The sequence below is a fragment of the Nelumbo nucifera genome, chromosome 1 (assembly GCF_055504915.1).
Source record: "Nelumbo nucifera cultivar China Antique chromosome 1, China Antique-T2T, whole genome shotgun sequence".
Classification (NCBI taxonomy): domain Eukaryota; kingdom Viridiplantae; phylum Streptophyta; class Magnoliopsida; order Proteales; family Nelumbonaceae; genus Nelumbo; species Nelumbo nucifera.
This window is the reverse complement of record NC_142649.1, coordinates 161,968,275-161,984,163: the sequence shown is the minus strand read 5'-3', so window position 1 is coordinate 161,984,163 and position 15,889 is coordinate 161,968,275. Positions and strand designations below refer to the sequence as shown.

The following is a 15,889-nucleotide window of genomic DNA, read 5'->3' as shown; positions in this document are numbered from 1 at the left end:
CGAATTAGAGGGTACAAGGAAAGAGGATACTGGTTTATTCTTAAAGGTAGAGATAGCAAAGAGAGCTAAAAATTGGTCTTTTAAAGGACTATCCCCAACCCAAACATTGTTTGAGTGTAAGTAATACCTGATCCATGGAGAGAATAGAGGAAGAATAGATTGGATTGCTTTCTAGGGTGATGCCCTTGTAGTCCTAGCCAGAATCCCAGAGTCCCATTCATTCTTAGCAAGCCTGTGAATATTGCCCACTATCCTAGTCCACAACTTTTCTTTTGATAGTGAGAATCTCCACAACCATTTCTCTAGTAGTGCCAAATTTCTCTTATATTCCCAATGCCAAGACCTCCATGCCTCTTGCTCCTGCAAACAACTTCCCACCCAACCCTTTGACCCCTTTTCTCCTCCCTTGTCTCCCAAAGGAAGTCTCATTAGTTTTTCCAACTTACTAGCCACCCCTGCTAGAATTTTGAAAACCAACAAATAATAAACAAACAAGTTACTAAGACAGATCTTATTAGGGTGATTCTCCCTCCAAAGGAAATGTAATTTTTCTTCCAAGAGGCAAGTCTCTTTTCAAATCTCTCCACAACCAGAGTCTGAAACCCTCCTTTCTAAGGATTATCTCCCAAAGGCAGGCCAAGGTAGTTTATGGGCCAATTAGATGCTGCACATTGCGAAATATTTGCACATTCAAGTATCTCCCTCTCCCCCAAGTGCTTCTTTCCTCATCACAAAGAGAGTGTGATCTGACTGGGTTTGTGTGTATCCAAAATGGATCAATGCCCCCCTAAACCTGTCAAACCATGCCCTAGGTGACTGTTGCAAACCATATAATTACTTTTTTTAGCCTGCAAGCTTTTCCCTCACCAACATTCTAATAGAAACCGATTGGAAGGTCCATATATACCTCCTGCAAATCATCATTAAAAAATTCATTTTTAACATCAAGTTAGAAGAGCGGCTGCCCTATACTTCACAATGAATGCCCACCTACATCCAGCTGTATCCTTTTTTGCAGGAAGATCAACTATCTCCCATGTCTGATTCTTAATCAAAGCCTCCATTTCTTCTACCACAGTCGTTCTCCACTCAAGTTTCGATAGAGCCTAATTGACATTTTTGGGTATAGACACAAAATCTAGGGAAGAAAGGAAGGCATAATAAGAAGGTGATAGGGCATTGTAGGAAAGATGGTGTGAAATGCAATGGGCTGTACACTTACTCTTTCCCTTGCGGAGTGCAATGGGAAGACCAAGATCAGCTGTAACATTAGTGTTAGGTACAAATGCATTATCAATGGGATCAGAGGCAACTGCATCCCCTAAAACGAACAGGAACTGAAGCACATACCATAAGGCTTTTTGCCATCTCCAAATGTGTATTTTTCCTCTTTGTTACCCCATTCTATTGCCGCGTATAAGCATGACTATGATGAATTACCCCATGCTCCAAAATATATGTGGCCAAATCTTTCTCAAAATATTCTCTAGCATCGTTTGATATGAAAATCTTGTATTTAAAATCTTCACATCTTTAATAAAAGTTTCTAGTTATTGAAAAAAAAAACCATCTGGTAGAACTATCGCACCAAAATAGGTACCTCGTCACGTGATCTTATCAAATATATCCATGAATACTGAGTGTAGTCATCCACAAACAAAAGAAAATAACGGTATCCACCCATGGAAGAAATATGATAAGGTCCCCATGCATCAGAGTTAACAATATCAAAAGCAAAATAACTTTTATTACTTGGTTTAAAAGAATGTCTACTACTTTCCCAATTGACAACTTTCACACTAAAGACTAGATAACTGAACAGACTCAAACAACTTTGGAAACAAGCATCTCAATGAACTGAAAAAAGTTGAGCCAACCAATTATTCCACAACCTAATTTGACTCACTAACTCTTACCCACTACTACTGCTACTAATATGGTGGCTCTGATGTCTTGGAATCTGATTTAGAAGGTAGACTCTATTCACTTCATGACCACTCTCAATTGTTCTCTTTAACTCCGGATCCTGTAAAACACAATTACCATGAAGGAAAGTCATTGAACAACTCAAAATTTTTGCCAAACTACTCATAGAAAGAAGATTAGTATGAAGTCTGGGAACATGTAAGACAAAGGACAAAGTAATGCCATTAGTCACCCTAATTGTTCCTTTCTCAACAATGGGAATGTGAGAACCATCTGCTGTAGAGATTCCATATCTACTAGAACACAACTGGTAAGAACCAAAAAGGGTAGACATATTGGTCATGTGCTCAGATGCTCCTGAATCTATAATCCAGGGAGGCCCCTCCTTACCTGAGGTGGATGCATAATTTGCAATTGCATATGAGCTACTTGTATGTAGGCCTGTCAACGATACCCATAAACTCGCAACCCGATCCGATACTCGATCCAATAATCTTGGATTCGGATGAGGTAAATGTCATATGGGATTGGATTTGGATGGCAAAAGTAGAATCCGATTAAAAGTCGGATTGAACTCGGATTCACCTCCATCCGATCCGATAAAAATCGGAGTATGATATATTTATAAATATAAATATATTTTATACTTTTATACATTAATGGAATAGATAAAATTTCTTAGGGGTAAATAAGGAAATCTGTTCCTCAAACCCCCAGTTGGCCAGCCTTAAAATCCTAAACTCTCACTGGACAATTCAACAATCGACATTTTCTTCTCACTTCTCCTCTCTTGTTGTCACCTAACTTGCCTTGCCATTTGCCAAGTTGCTGTTGTTCTCTCCTCTCTCAATTCACTCTTTGCAACAACCAAGTCGTCGTCTTTGTTCTTTTTTCACCGTTGTCGTTCTTTCCTCACCTAGGTTTTCTTGACCATAGAGTTCTCATGTATTGTTTTTTTCTTGACCATAGGTTTTCATTTTGTTCTGAATAAATTATAGATTATTTCAAAATTTTTGAAATAAAATTTATAGATTATAGAATTGTTTCAAAACTTTTGAGCAAAAATTACTGATTATAGATTTTGTTTTAATGATATTACATTCAGCAATTTTGACCATTCAACTATTGAAATAGGTAGCTTCAGTCTGAGTCGGATTAAAATCCGAAATCCGAAAATCCGATCGGCTTCGAACTTGGATTCCCTGCACATAATCTGATTGGATTTTGGATCAGAGTCGGATGCATCCAACATGTCGAATTGAACTCAGATTTAGATGAATTCGATCTGAGTCCAATCCAATGATTGGCCTACTTGTATGAGCAAAGTAGTGTGACTGTCTCTTAGGTTTCCTGCACTTTCTTGCCCGCTTGAAGAACTAGAATTGGCTGAGTCTAGAAGTGTAAAGTGGGCCATGCCGGGCCAGCACAGCATGGCCCGTGGGAGGCCCGCCCTAAAGGCAGGCCGTGCCATGTCGGCCTGCCAGCTGCCATGGGCCGTGCCGTCCTCCCCGGTGGAAATTTTGGGGGTCAACCTGGCACGGCCCACAACCCAGCCCCAAGTGGGCCCGTGCCGTGCCGTGCTGGCACATGGGCCTGGGCCTGGTTGGGCTGCAGGCCGTGCTGTGGGCTTGGACCATGTCGGGCTGGGCCACAGGGCGGGCCTTGGGCCTAGGCCAAATCGGGCTGCACTTTTCTAAGTAAAATTGTAAAACTAGAATATTTAACTTTCCTATGAACTTTGGGAATTAGGAACTATTTAAAAAATTAAGAAATGAGAAATCTAAGTTATTTAATACATAAATGAAAAAAAAATACTTAACCAAATTGAAATAAGAATGATGGAATAACAAATTGGAAGAAAAATAGGAATTTTATTTCATTTAAATTTGAATGATACAAATTAGTGAATTACAAATACAATGATTGGATAATTGCATACTTGGATGAATGAAATATAAAAATGGAATAAATTAATAAATTATAAAAAATACAATATGGTTACAAATTGAAAATACAAAATTACATTGTTAAAAAATTAAAAAAAATATATCAAATAAATTAAATAAAATTTAAAAATTTTACAATAATTTGAAAAAATGAAAAATTCTACAAGTAGTCAAATTCATGAATCATCATTCTTGACTTTCATCATCTGCTTCGGGTGAGATGTCCGGTGTTGTATCATGCCCTCCCTTGTTTTGTATTCTATCTTCTGCATCTAGCCAATCCTTGAAGCAGATGCACATCTCTATGCTCTCATAGTTCATGTAGCTTCTTTTGTCATCCAACTCCTTGGTACCTGCACTAAAACAAGACTCCGATGGAACTGTAGACACCGGAGGGGTTAGTAGATCACGTGCCATGGCGGCGAGAACCGGATAATTTTTTGAGTGTTCACTCCACCAGGCTAAAATATAAAAATTATTTGATACTTCACCTAAATTAGAAAAATTTGCTTGCAAATAAAAATTAAGTTCAGTAAATGAACTTGTAGAACTAGCAGATTTCTGCCTTCTACTTATTAAATAAAAAAGCTTTTCTCTTCTACTATTGGGCTCAAAGTCAGAAGGAGAAGAAGAAGAAGAAGATGAACAACAACTTTAGATTTATACAAACTGTACATTTCAAATAATAAATTAATAATTTCTTCTTTTTTATTTCCTATATCAATATTCATATTTTCGTAATATGTTTCAAGTAAAATATCTAAACCATCTTCCTAATCCTAGGGTCTAATATTGTAGCTAAACAATAAAGGGGAGAAATGTTCTCCCAATATCTTTTAAATTTATTTTCCATAATTTCAACAATACATTGAAAATGTGGATTATTTCTATATTTGGCAAAACAATCACTAATTACTATTAATTGATACGGTAAATTACAACTAGTTGGATAATAAATTCTAGATAATTCATTTGTTGCATCATAAAAATGTTTTAAAAAATCTCTTATACAGACTGCCATTTCCCAGTCTTCCTTAAATATCATATCATTAGGCATTTTTAAATTATAAAAATCAGAAAGAATTTGTTTATGAGATATACAACTTTCTAACATAGCATAGGTAGAATTCCACCTATACTTTACATCTACTATAAAATGTTTATATTTTAAACCATAATTTTGGCATAAATATTTAAATTCTTGTTTTTTTGCCCCTGAACTTTTTATATATGTAATACAATTTCTAATTTTTGAAATAATATTCAAGGCATCTTGAATACATAAATTTAAGATGTGACATGCACATCTAATATGAAATAATTTACCATTTAAGAATGATTTTAATTGAGATTTGAAAATATTTATTGCAGAATCATTATTGCTAGCATTATCAAAACTAATAGAAAACTAATAGAAAACAATTATACTTACCATAAGCATGCAAAGTATTTAAAATACTTGCAGCAATAGCTGGACCACTATGTGGCCATTCAAGCCTAGTAAAACTAAAAATTCTTTTATTCAAAAGCCAATTTTCATCAATGAAATGGCCGGTAACACAAATATAACTAATATTAAATTTGGATGTCCAAACATCCGAAGTAATTGCTACTTTAGAATTAAGATTTGCTAACAAAGAAATTAAATTTTGTTTATATGAATGAAAAATTTTTAAAGCATCAGTTCTTATAGTATTGCTAAAAACTTTTTTATATTGTGGGTTTACAGAATTACGCAACCATTTTTCTAGCTTTGGATCTTCAGCTAACATAAATGGTTCTTCTGCATGTACAATATACTTAGCAAGTTCTTGTCTCATTTTTTCTTGTGAATATCTAAAAGTACCAAAACTAGTCCCCCTTCCAATCTGTGTTTGAGTTGTTTCTCTCCCTTCATCTTCCTCTCGCTCATGTGTGAGCAGATGTCTGCTCAAATGACACGTACCACCCTTTCCTACAATAACTTTTGATAGGTTGCTTCATCCTTCGTACTCTCCCAAACCACAATCTTTAAGTGATTTATTTCATGCCAAAGTGTTTTCAGCATGGAGAAATACATAGCAAGTAGTCTATCTCCTGGTTTTGTATTAATCACATGATTTCTTAACCGGTAGGCTCTAGATACATTATGTTTTTGGGAATAGGTCTCAATTACTCCATTCCAAATCTCCTTTGCAGTATTAGCCCACAAAAAAATTTTATTGATGTGAGGTAACTTGGGATTTTACATAGCCAAGACATCACCATGTAATTCTCCTGTACCCATCGGGTGTATCAAGTTTCTTCTCCTCCCTAGTGATGTACCCCAATTTCCCACGAGCACCAATAGCAATCTTAGCTGATTGTGCCCATTCTAATTAATTTGTACCATCCAATTTTATTGTGGTAATATTCCCAAACCCAAAAGAGTCATTGGTACTTCCACCAAATAAACCCAGGTCACTTGTGGACTTCTGATCAAGTGCTCAGTACTCCAGCCTTCCATTCAGACTTCAATCACGTCATAAACAAGAAGTAATCAGGTAGAAAGGTTCTAAAAATAGATTGATCTCACACACAAGGGTAGGAGGAGTTTTTGAAGGAAGAAAAACCTACTCGGAGAGAAATTTCTCTCCTCCCACCTTCTCTCACCAAAGAGAAAAAGTGAATCGATCTCTCTAGAGGACTCTAAAATTGCCAGACATAGTTTTCAAGGCGCCAAGGCGATAGGCGATGGATTTTTTTAAGCAAAGACCACATATCCTAGGGTAGTTCCCTAGGTTCTATAACCATCTTTCCTTAATAACTATCCATAGTTTTCATAAGAAAATTATAAACTTCATGTGTAAGTCTAGAAAATCAACATATTTATGAGAAGAAAAAGAAAGAAAAGAAAATTCAAAAAATATAGGGGCTGAACCCCTATTTGTGTTGGTTCAGATTTTGAAGTCTTTGAGGGTTCAATGCAGCAGTTAGCAATGTTTGTGTTGATTAAACCCTAACAAATAAGAAAATAATAAAAAGAAATTAGTTTATAAACACAAAAAATGAACATTTTTGTTTAATAATATCTATTTTGTAATTATAATCTCAAAAAAATAACAATATAAAAGTATTTTATAAGATAGTATACAAAACTGCTTGGCGACTGGGCAAGGCGAGCCTCCAAGGGTGCCTTATCGCCTAGGTGTTGCCTTGACAACTATTCTGCCAGAAACTGAACCACCCCCTATAGAAAACCTAGAGAAGTCCAGAAATGTCTGATCGCCTAGTATCAGGTCAAAAATGAAGAGTCCAACTTGGCTAGGACTCTTCCTCGCGCTCCAGTTCTTCCTGATTTTGATGCCAAAACACATATCACCCTCTTGATGACTGAAACCCACCAAAAAAATCCAAGAACTGGGCAGTCTGAAGTAGATCGATCAGCCCATTTTCTCCTCATGCAATTGGCTGATCTAGGACTGCATGGACGAACTCCAAGAAACCCTAGTCTTTCTCTGGTACCAAGTAGAAATCTGCTGAATCAAAAATCTGCAAAGAAAAGAAGAGTTTCTTGTGGAAGAAGTGAAAGAGAAGAGAAGAATTTGAGAAAGAAAGAGCAAATCAGATCTGGCTGCCCTCTCCCATTGGTATTAATACTTTAAGTAAAAAAAGTACAATGACTAATATGCCCTTATAAGCCTCCTAACACATAAAATTGCATTAAAAACTTAAAAACATCACTCCAAAGGGTCCTGACAAGAGTGCTGTGGTCCCCACTTACTATCTAAACAAATGATAAACAAAAAATCTGCACAAAATCCTCAACAGAGCTCAGCCAACAAGGAAAGGGCTCTTTCAGTTTGGGTACCTCTGGAAGAAGGAATTAAAACTCAACTTTGATGGAAGTAGACTAGGTAATCTAGGGCCTTGTGGAATGGAGGAGTCTTCAGAAATTCAGATGGCTATGTTATTGCCTTATATTCAGGTCGAGCAGGAGTAGGGGAGTCTATTAATGCTGAGTTCCAATCAGTGTTTCAGGGGGTACAGATTGCTAAAGACTTGAACTTTGACAGATTGCAGATTGAAGGGGACTCTATGCTGATAGTTGGGTGGTTGAAGGAACCGGATACAGTGATTTGGACCTACAGGGAAGCAGTGAAAAGATTTAAATGGCTTACTAGTAACATGGCTGTAAGATTTCAAACCAAGACCACTATATAATGGTGCTTTATTGTCTCTCAATGAGTGAGAGATCTCAAATATTCCACAACAACTAGAAGTGGTTTTCTTTTTATTCCTTTTCTTCTTCTTACAAATCAGGTTGGTCTAGGTTGGAGAAAAAGGATTGGGTTGGGTTAGGGTCAATCACTTTGGGTTGAAGATTGTGGTTGGACTAGGGTTAGGGTTGAAGGTTTAAGACTTCTGGATTGGGCAAGGGTTGGCTTCAACCCAATCTTACCTAGCCCAAGTTGGCACTGCCTAGTGTTGGGGTGGAAGAAACAAGCCAAAAGGAGCAATCTCAAAATATGTGCAAAATTTCTATTCTGCAACACCATTTTCTTGTGTGTGGATCTATTTTGTGGGAACTGGGAAATAGCAATTGAGAAATGAGAATCTCAATCAGTCCTATTAGTTACAGACCGTAGAATTTCAAAATACCTGCACCTTGAGTTGTCTTAAATAAAGCTCCTCTTCCTTGTGTCATTTGAATGAAATGAAAAGATCATCCACACGTGGAAAGCTGCAACGTTTCTCTGGCATGCCAAATTAATTTTAGGTGGGATTAAGAATTAGATAGAAGGAAAAATTGACCTAGGGTTTCTTTTAGGGTCATTTCATTTTGTTTTACATACCATTTGAATACAGGAATAATCATCTGAAATAGGGAGTATAAGCTGAGGAAAGCTGGCCAAGCCACCCTAAGTATTTGCAATTTAAAACTACATAGGTAGGGTATACCCCAATACAAGTCAGCCCAGTAATGATTCTGCCAATTCACCTGTAGATCTTCTAACCCATCTGAACAAAGTGATCATCCTATGGGCTAGAGATCTGATTTTCCTCAGTAAAACAAAGCAGGCATGGGCTTTACCACCATTTTGAATCCAGCCAATTACAACCTTTGAGTCATCTTCCACTTACACATTGTCATAGCTGAAGGAGAAGCAGAAATGGAGACTCTGAAGATGTTAGAACTTGGGAGTTAATTATTTCCATGGTTTTCAAGGTATTGCTGCCTAGGTTGCTATTTCAATTTCTTCATCTTGTCTGACATTTAGTCCTTCTCTGACTGGGGGGGGGGGGGGATATCCATTTTTGCAGACAGGGGCTGTTACCTCCCCTCCTGTGTATGCATATCACAGGCTTTTCTCAACTATTCGTTTTTATGTTTTGCATTTACAATCAAACTTAATTACAGCAGTATGTAAGCAAGTTGGGCATGATGCTAGCAGTTAGATCTTATTGCCTTTCTTTTATTTTGTTTTATGTTAATGGGCTTGTTAACTCTATTGTTTATTAAGCAGCTGTAATCTCCTTACTTTTATTAGTGGTTCTAATAAAAACACTATTGGAGGGACTGGAGAGAGACACGATGATCTCTTTTCCTTATCCCTTCTTTGACTTTCTTCCTCCTCTCTTGCAAATGTCCAGCTACCATGGATGTTTATTTCAAATGCAAATGTCCCATCTTGGGTTAAGTGTTCATTGTAGTATTTCTTTGTACCATATTGATATAGTCAATCTTGGGATGGTGGCCCCTTTGTCCTTTCTACTTGGAGAGCTATGGGCTTGTACTAGTCCTTTTCTGTATCACCAATAAATAGACATTTATGTGTTGCAGATCAATGTGAACTTCCCATCCAGAGTTGCTTTCTTGTGGACAGAATTTTCTCACAGATCCTTATGGTTTGTCATCTTATTGTAGGAGATGAATGATGTCGAACATTTGTTTTTTTGTAAAAGAATTATTAAGTATCAGTACCTTATCTCCTACTAGTACATCTATTGGTTTTGTGTATATGGCAGTACTTTGCATGATTGTTTGGATGAATTTGAGCCAGTCCACAAAATCTATAGTGCCTGGTTAGGCTTGATATTCAATGAGTTGTATATTATGGAACTTCTTTTTGTGGTATATTGGGTCATTTGGTATGAGAGAAATAATTGGCTGTTTGAAAATAGTTGTATGGTTAAAGAAGTCCTTGGGAAGATGAGAGACAAAAATTTTCTTCATTGGCTTGATGGGAAGCTAGTTTGATGTTTCCTTTTTGCACAGTGACTGTGGTCGCATGCAACCCCCAATGAAATAATACAGACATACCAGCGTTTGAAATGAAAAATCAATTGGCGTGATGTCTTGAATTAATTGCAAATGCTGGTATGTCCATATTTTATGAAGTGTTGCAAGGGAGTGCTACAACAGTGGTCACAGAAGATGTGAACTCTAGGTGTCTTGTGATGATTATTTTTTTGATAAGTGGTATCTTTTGATTATTGTAGTATAATGTACCTATCTTGCCCCAGGTTTTAACATAATATAAGTATTCCTTTTCAAAAAAATATATAAGGTACTTGAAGTCCAAACAGATAAGATGGCAGAAAAGATGTATAGTGTTCTTAGATGGTTAAATTCCATAAGAATTTTTTTTTTTCACAAATCCTGTCCTGCCATTCACTCTGGTTTTTTTACCACTTTAGATCACATTACTTTTGGTCTTCCTGTTGTTTTTGTCGAGGCTTCTACTTATACCAATTCACTCCTTGCCGGTGCAGTCAAACCATTTCAGTCTACTCCCAAGTCCACTGTAATGCACTTATTTCTGATTTCCTCCTTTCTATTCTTGCCATTTATCCATTTTGACATCATCATCTCATATATACTTAGTTTTCTGAACATTTTGTTTCTTGATTGCCTAGCTCTATAGCAATGCTGGTCTAATAACTGTCATAAGAGTTTTCTTTTAGTTTTATTGGTATATGCTGGTCACACATTACAGATTACACCAGATATACTTCTCCACTTCAACCACCCTGACCTAGTTCTATGGGTAACATCCTCTTTAAGACGTCTCTTATTATGGATGGTTGTGATTCAAGGTATCAGAAATGGTTAGTTTGGGGTATAAAGAGTTTTAATTTCTGTAGTTCTAATTTTTAGGCTGCTTTATGGTGATGGACATACCCTTAAAACCGACACCGCCCTCCCGCCCCCCATATAAGTATCAGAGTAAAAAAATAATGTTTTATAGTATTGAAACACCCAATACACATATTCGTGTGTATCAGGTGTATCAATGCTTTAAACCTTGGCTTGATACATAATTATCATGTTCATGATTTTTTCAACCACCCCACAGACCATAGATCATATTCTTTTGGGTCGCATGGTTTAGAACACAGCCGCACTACAGACTAGAAAACACCTTGAATGCTTGAAATGGATTGCATGTTTCAAAACACCAATTTTCAACCACCAAAATGGGGCCCAACGTTGTCAACCGAACCACACTTTATTTTCAACACTTGCCTGAAAACCACCTTACTTAAGTACAGAGATAAATGTCTTTTCTATCTCAGCAATCAGGTTTCCAGAATATGAGCAAAATGCATATGTTTGAATTCCAAGTCCTATTTATATGCATTTATTGTGCCTATATATCTTTTGAGAATTCTAATTTGCTTGTTCTACTTCTCTTTGCCTTCATTTTTTTTGTGGTAGTGGTTTCATGACAAAATTATGCAACTATTATCCTAGGTGGTAGATGCCAGGTAGTATTGATTTACTGGACTTTTGATAATTCCATTTCCATACTATTGTTAGTTAGATTTCCTGCAATACCATTACAAGATCTAATCCAAAAAGAGCACCTGCTAATTTTTATCATTATCTAATCATCAGACTTGTATGCTTGTCATTAAATAACCATTCAACCATTGATTAGTTTCTTTTTCTCTTATGCTAGGATAAATAATTCATATGGGACATGGCAGTGTTTACTTCTGTTTTACCCAAATTTACATCTATACCGACATTATTTCTTTCCACATTCAAATTTGGTGAAGACATTTTAGTACTCTGATTTTGTCATCAAGAAAATGTGCAAAATCAAAATCATAAAATCTCAGAGTGCACAGTGCTGGAAATATATTCTAATCAATTTGTTAGTAACCTACTGGAAGGTTACTACTAGTCCTTACCCATGATTCTGCAAGGGAAGATACATAGAATTCTGCCTCTACTTTTCTTCCATTATACATCAAAATTTAATCTGTTGTATTTCAGGGACGTTTTGAGATCCTTTCTCTTTCTGGGTCTTTTCTGCACAGTGAAATTGGGGGAGCGTCCTCAAGAACTGGTGGACTCAGTGTATGTCTGTCTGGTACAGATGGTCGCATTGTTGGAGGTGGAGTAGGGGGTCCCCTAAAGGCTGCGGGACCAGTGCAGGTATCATGGTTCAAAATGTGTTTTTATTTGCTGTTGGAATGTTCCTCCACTTGCTAAAAGAGGGTGAAGAAGAAAAGGAATGTAAAACTGATGTCACCAATCTCCGCAGGTAATCTTGGGATCCTTTGTGCTTGACACCAAGAAGGATGCTAGTGCTGGTATAAATGTTGATGTTTCTGCTAGCAAGTTGTCATCACCACTAGTTGGGACAGCAATTTCTAGCATAGGCTTTCGCTCAGGACCAGACCCATCTGGCAGAATCACTAGGGTAAATGATGAGCATCAAAATATGGGTATGGGTCATTTCATGATACAACCTCGAGGAATGCATGTAATGTCATCACGGTCAACTGATTGGAGTGGCCCAGATGCTAGAAGCAGTGCTGATATTGAATTGACAGGTGTGCGCCCTCCCTTGGATACAGAGGCTCTCTTGGTCAACAAGCTGGGATCAAATCTACACTGATCCATATCTTGGATACCTTCTCTTGGGTTTTGTTTGCAGGAAGAACAGATGGTGGAGCATGCCAATCTCCAGAAGATGGAGATGATGAACAAATTGGAGAATAAAAATTCATTTGTTGTCATGGAGGTAATGATTGGATGGTAGTTTCATCGGAGAAGGTAGCAGTTCAGGTTGGGCCCTTGTGAGAGCAGTGGATGTACAACCTTTTGTGTCATTCTAAGAGGGCGACAACACTCGTGTACAGGATACCGGCAGTCTTCTCTTTCTTCTCAATATGATCGTTTTATTGCTTCACGTATGGGTAGTGTTGCCTTCAGAATTCCCATTCTGAAATGAAATCTGATGTAGCTTGTGCATTCTGTGTCCCGGGTTCTTATTAGGTGGATGTGCATTGTCGCCTTCTTTTATTAGACCTCATGCTCATGGTATTCTTATTTAGTCCAGCATCCAATCTACAAGTTTATTACAGTTTATAAAGATAAATGTGGTCGCAGCATTCCAAGTTTCCTGTATATTGAATGGGTGAGTCCTCAGTGCGTGCTTGTTTTCTAGTTTGACAATTTGTTGGATTGGATCCTCTCTCTCTCTCTCCACAGACAACACAAAAAGTATCCAAGTAAAGATAACACAATGGGACGAACTTGGCCTTTATTTTTTTTGATAAATCAAAATCACTATATTAAACAGAAGAAAAAAAATGCATACCAAAGCCCAGTTCAGAAACCCACCATTCCAGAATCCACGAGTCTTTACTTTATGAACATTATTAACAATCTTATTACAAAGTCTTCATACTAAAAGAGGCGTGTTCTCCAATGTGAATTGTTTTTCTTGTTGCAAGTTTCAAAAGCAAAACAAAATCAGCTGTTTTGAAAACAATGACAGAGAAAACATGTTCTTGGTCATGTATGTATGTATTTTATTTTTTGTTTCCAAAACTGAAACCAGAAGAAAAGTGTTCTTGAATTCCTGGTTTATAGGACAAGTTTTCATACGGATATTTAATATCATGTTCCATGAATGATGCAAGTTCTTTACTGCAAAGTTTGTTTTTGTTTTAAAAATATTATTTTGATGGATCTCAATTCTCAAAACATCTAATGCTTTTTGAAATAAAAATAAAACCGACTTGTTATTAATTTTCAAAACAAAAACACAGTTTAAAAAAGTGTTTTTGCTGATGCGGCGATTTCTAAAACAAATGAAAAAAGAATTTCAAGTTGCAGAACTCCCCCAGAATTATTATAAAGATTCCTAACATCATCCAAAATATAATCTAAGTACCAATAATGCCCTTGTCCGTCTACAAGGTTATACATTAATGTCCAAGGGTTATTTTATAGTGGTGCCACTGCAATCTTCAAATCAAAGCAATCAGTTTTGCTTTTAAAAGCTACCATCCTGTGATAATCCAACGGTTGCAATCAAGCCTGAATTTGAATCCTTGACAACAAAACCTGAAGTTCCTTCCAATTGATTTAGACAGACACCCTCCATCTGTATTAAATTTATAACAACCCTGTTTTTGTGGTTGCCAAACAGATCCATCCTTTGCAATATACAAATTGGTCATGATGCCTTGTGGTAGAAAATATCCTTCATTGAACTATCTAATGGTTGGTGTTGATCTATCCATAGCTGTAATCACTGTCCTTGTGTCCTTAGCCCCAAGTCTGCCCCTTTTAGGTGTTATTACGTTCATGGGTTTATTTTGGGCGATACGAGTAACAACAAACATGTAGTTTCGATTCACAAAAGCTATTTACATTGCCAGGACCCCTTCAAATTTTAATAAATGATCAACCTGAGCCCACTCAAGTTCCACCCTTAACAAAAACCTCATGACAGTGTTTTACATTTTTTTTTTTGTGTTCTTCAACTAGAAACCCAACAACAAAGGTGTTCTTGAAATGGTTGTTTCACCATTCTTGAAATGTTGTATGAACATTTGGCTGTGCTTGGTTGCAGTACAAATTTATTTGCACTAGATCAAAAGTAAAAAATGCAAATTCTTGTTTAATTTTGTTTTGGATTTTACTTTATTCTGCTTCATGTCTTAATTTACTTCATTTGAATTGAAATCAAACAAACTAAGCTAAAATTTGAAACAAAAATAGGTAAAACACTGTCATGAGGTACGACAACCAAATCGATAAAGACAATCAGTGGTCTTTCTTTTGAGGCCTAGGCCCAGCCTAGATGCCAATAATTGAAGCCCAAGGATTACCCAAGTTTCAGCCCTATTGGACAAGTTTGATCAAGCACACAGTCAATAAAGACAATTTATAATAAAGTGATTGACAATCAGTGGTCTTTTTCAAAAGAAAAAAAAAAGAAAAAAAAAGAAAAGAAAATTGCCTGAAGGAAATAGCAGCATAGCACTCGGAACGTGTCCCATGAATTGACATAAAAGATAATATTTCACTGCGAACTGAACCGATTTTTCTTAGAAAATCCATGCTACAAGTGGTTCAAGTGTTCAACCATCGATCTGGTCCACCTTCAAACACTGATAAGACTTGGACCACCCTCAAACACTGATAAGACTTGGACCGGATTGGGCTAACCGCCTGATTTTTACTTTACAAAACAACCCCAACGCCAACTAACAAAGTTGTTCCTTATAAATATCACAATTTTACACAAATTATTTTCATTAGAAAGTAGAAACTTCTCTATCTCTTTATTCTTTTTTCCTTCATGGAAAGATACAAACGGTTCCTTGAGATGATTAATGTTGGCTCATTTGTCACAGCAACATTTGAAGGAATGCCCAAAATGAAAGCAGTTTCCACCTTTAGGAAGCCCAAACCTATGGCAGGCAGAGCCACAGTTCCAGATGACCCAACAGCTCCCAACACAGATTTGTTCTCCTTTTGCTTCCTCAACTGCATGGGTGAGCAGGTTTTAGCACTAGCAGCAGCCCTGTAATATTAATATAATAGAACAAGATTAAGCTGCTTACCTAGACTTGAGCTAAAGAAGAGAACCAGAAACAGGATTGCCATTGCATTTCTTGTCATGCATCCTTTCGCAGCCATTTTTCTTTCTCTTTACTTGCTTATGCTGTACATAAAAGCTTTAGCCTGGTTTTTTTAGAAAACTGCAGAGTACTATCTTATTACAAGAAAAACATGGAGCCTT

The 15,889-nt window shown here is 36.8% G+C and overlaps 1 protein-coding gene across 1 annotated transcript in view; it reads left to right on the top strand.

Annotated features, from left to right (window-relative positions):
• Nucleotides 1-13,296, top strand: part of LOC104610073 (AT hook motif DNA-binding family protein) — a 36,055-nt gene extending 22,759 nt beyond the window's left edge. Inside the window, exons 4-6 of the mRNA XM_010276540.3 lie at nucleotides 12,118-12,279; nucleotides 12,389-12,680; nucleotides 12,785-13,296. Coding sequence (XP_010274842.1) covers nucleotides 12,118-12,279; nucleotides 12,389-12,680; nucleotides 12,785-12,849 — 519 coding nt within the window. The 3' untranslated portion in view covers nucleotides 12,850-13,296. The remainder of the gene's footprint in view (nucleotides 1-12,117; nucleotides 12,280-12,388; nucleotides 12,681-12,784) is intronic.
• The last annotated feature ends 2,593 nt before the right edge of the window (nucleotides 13,297-15,889 follow it).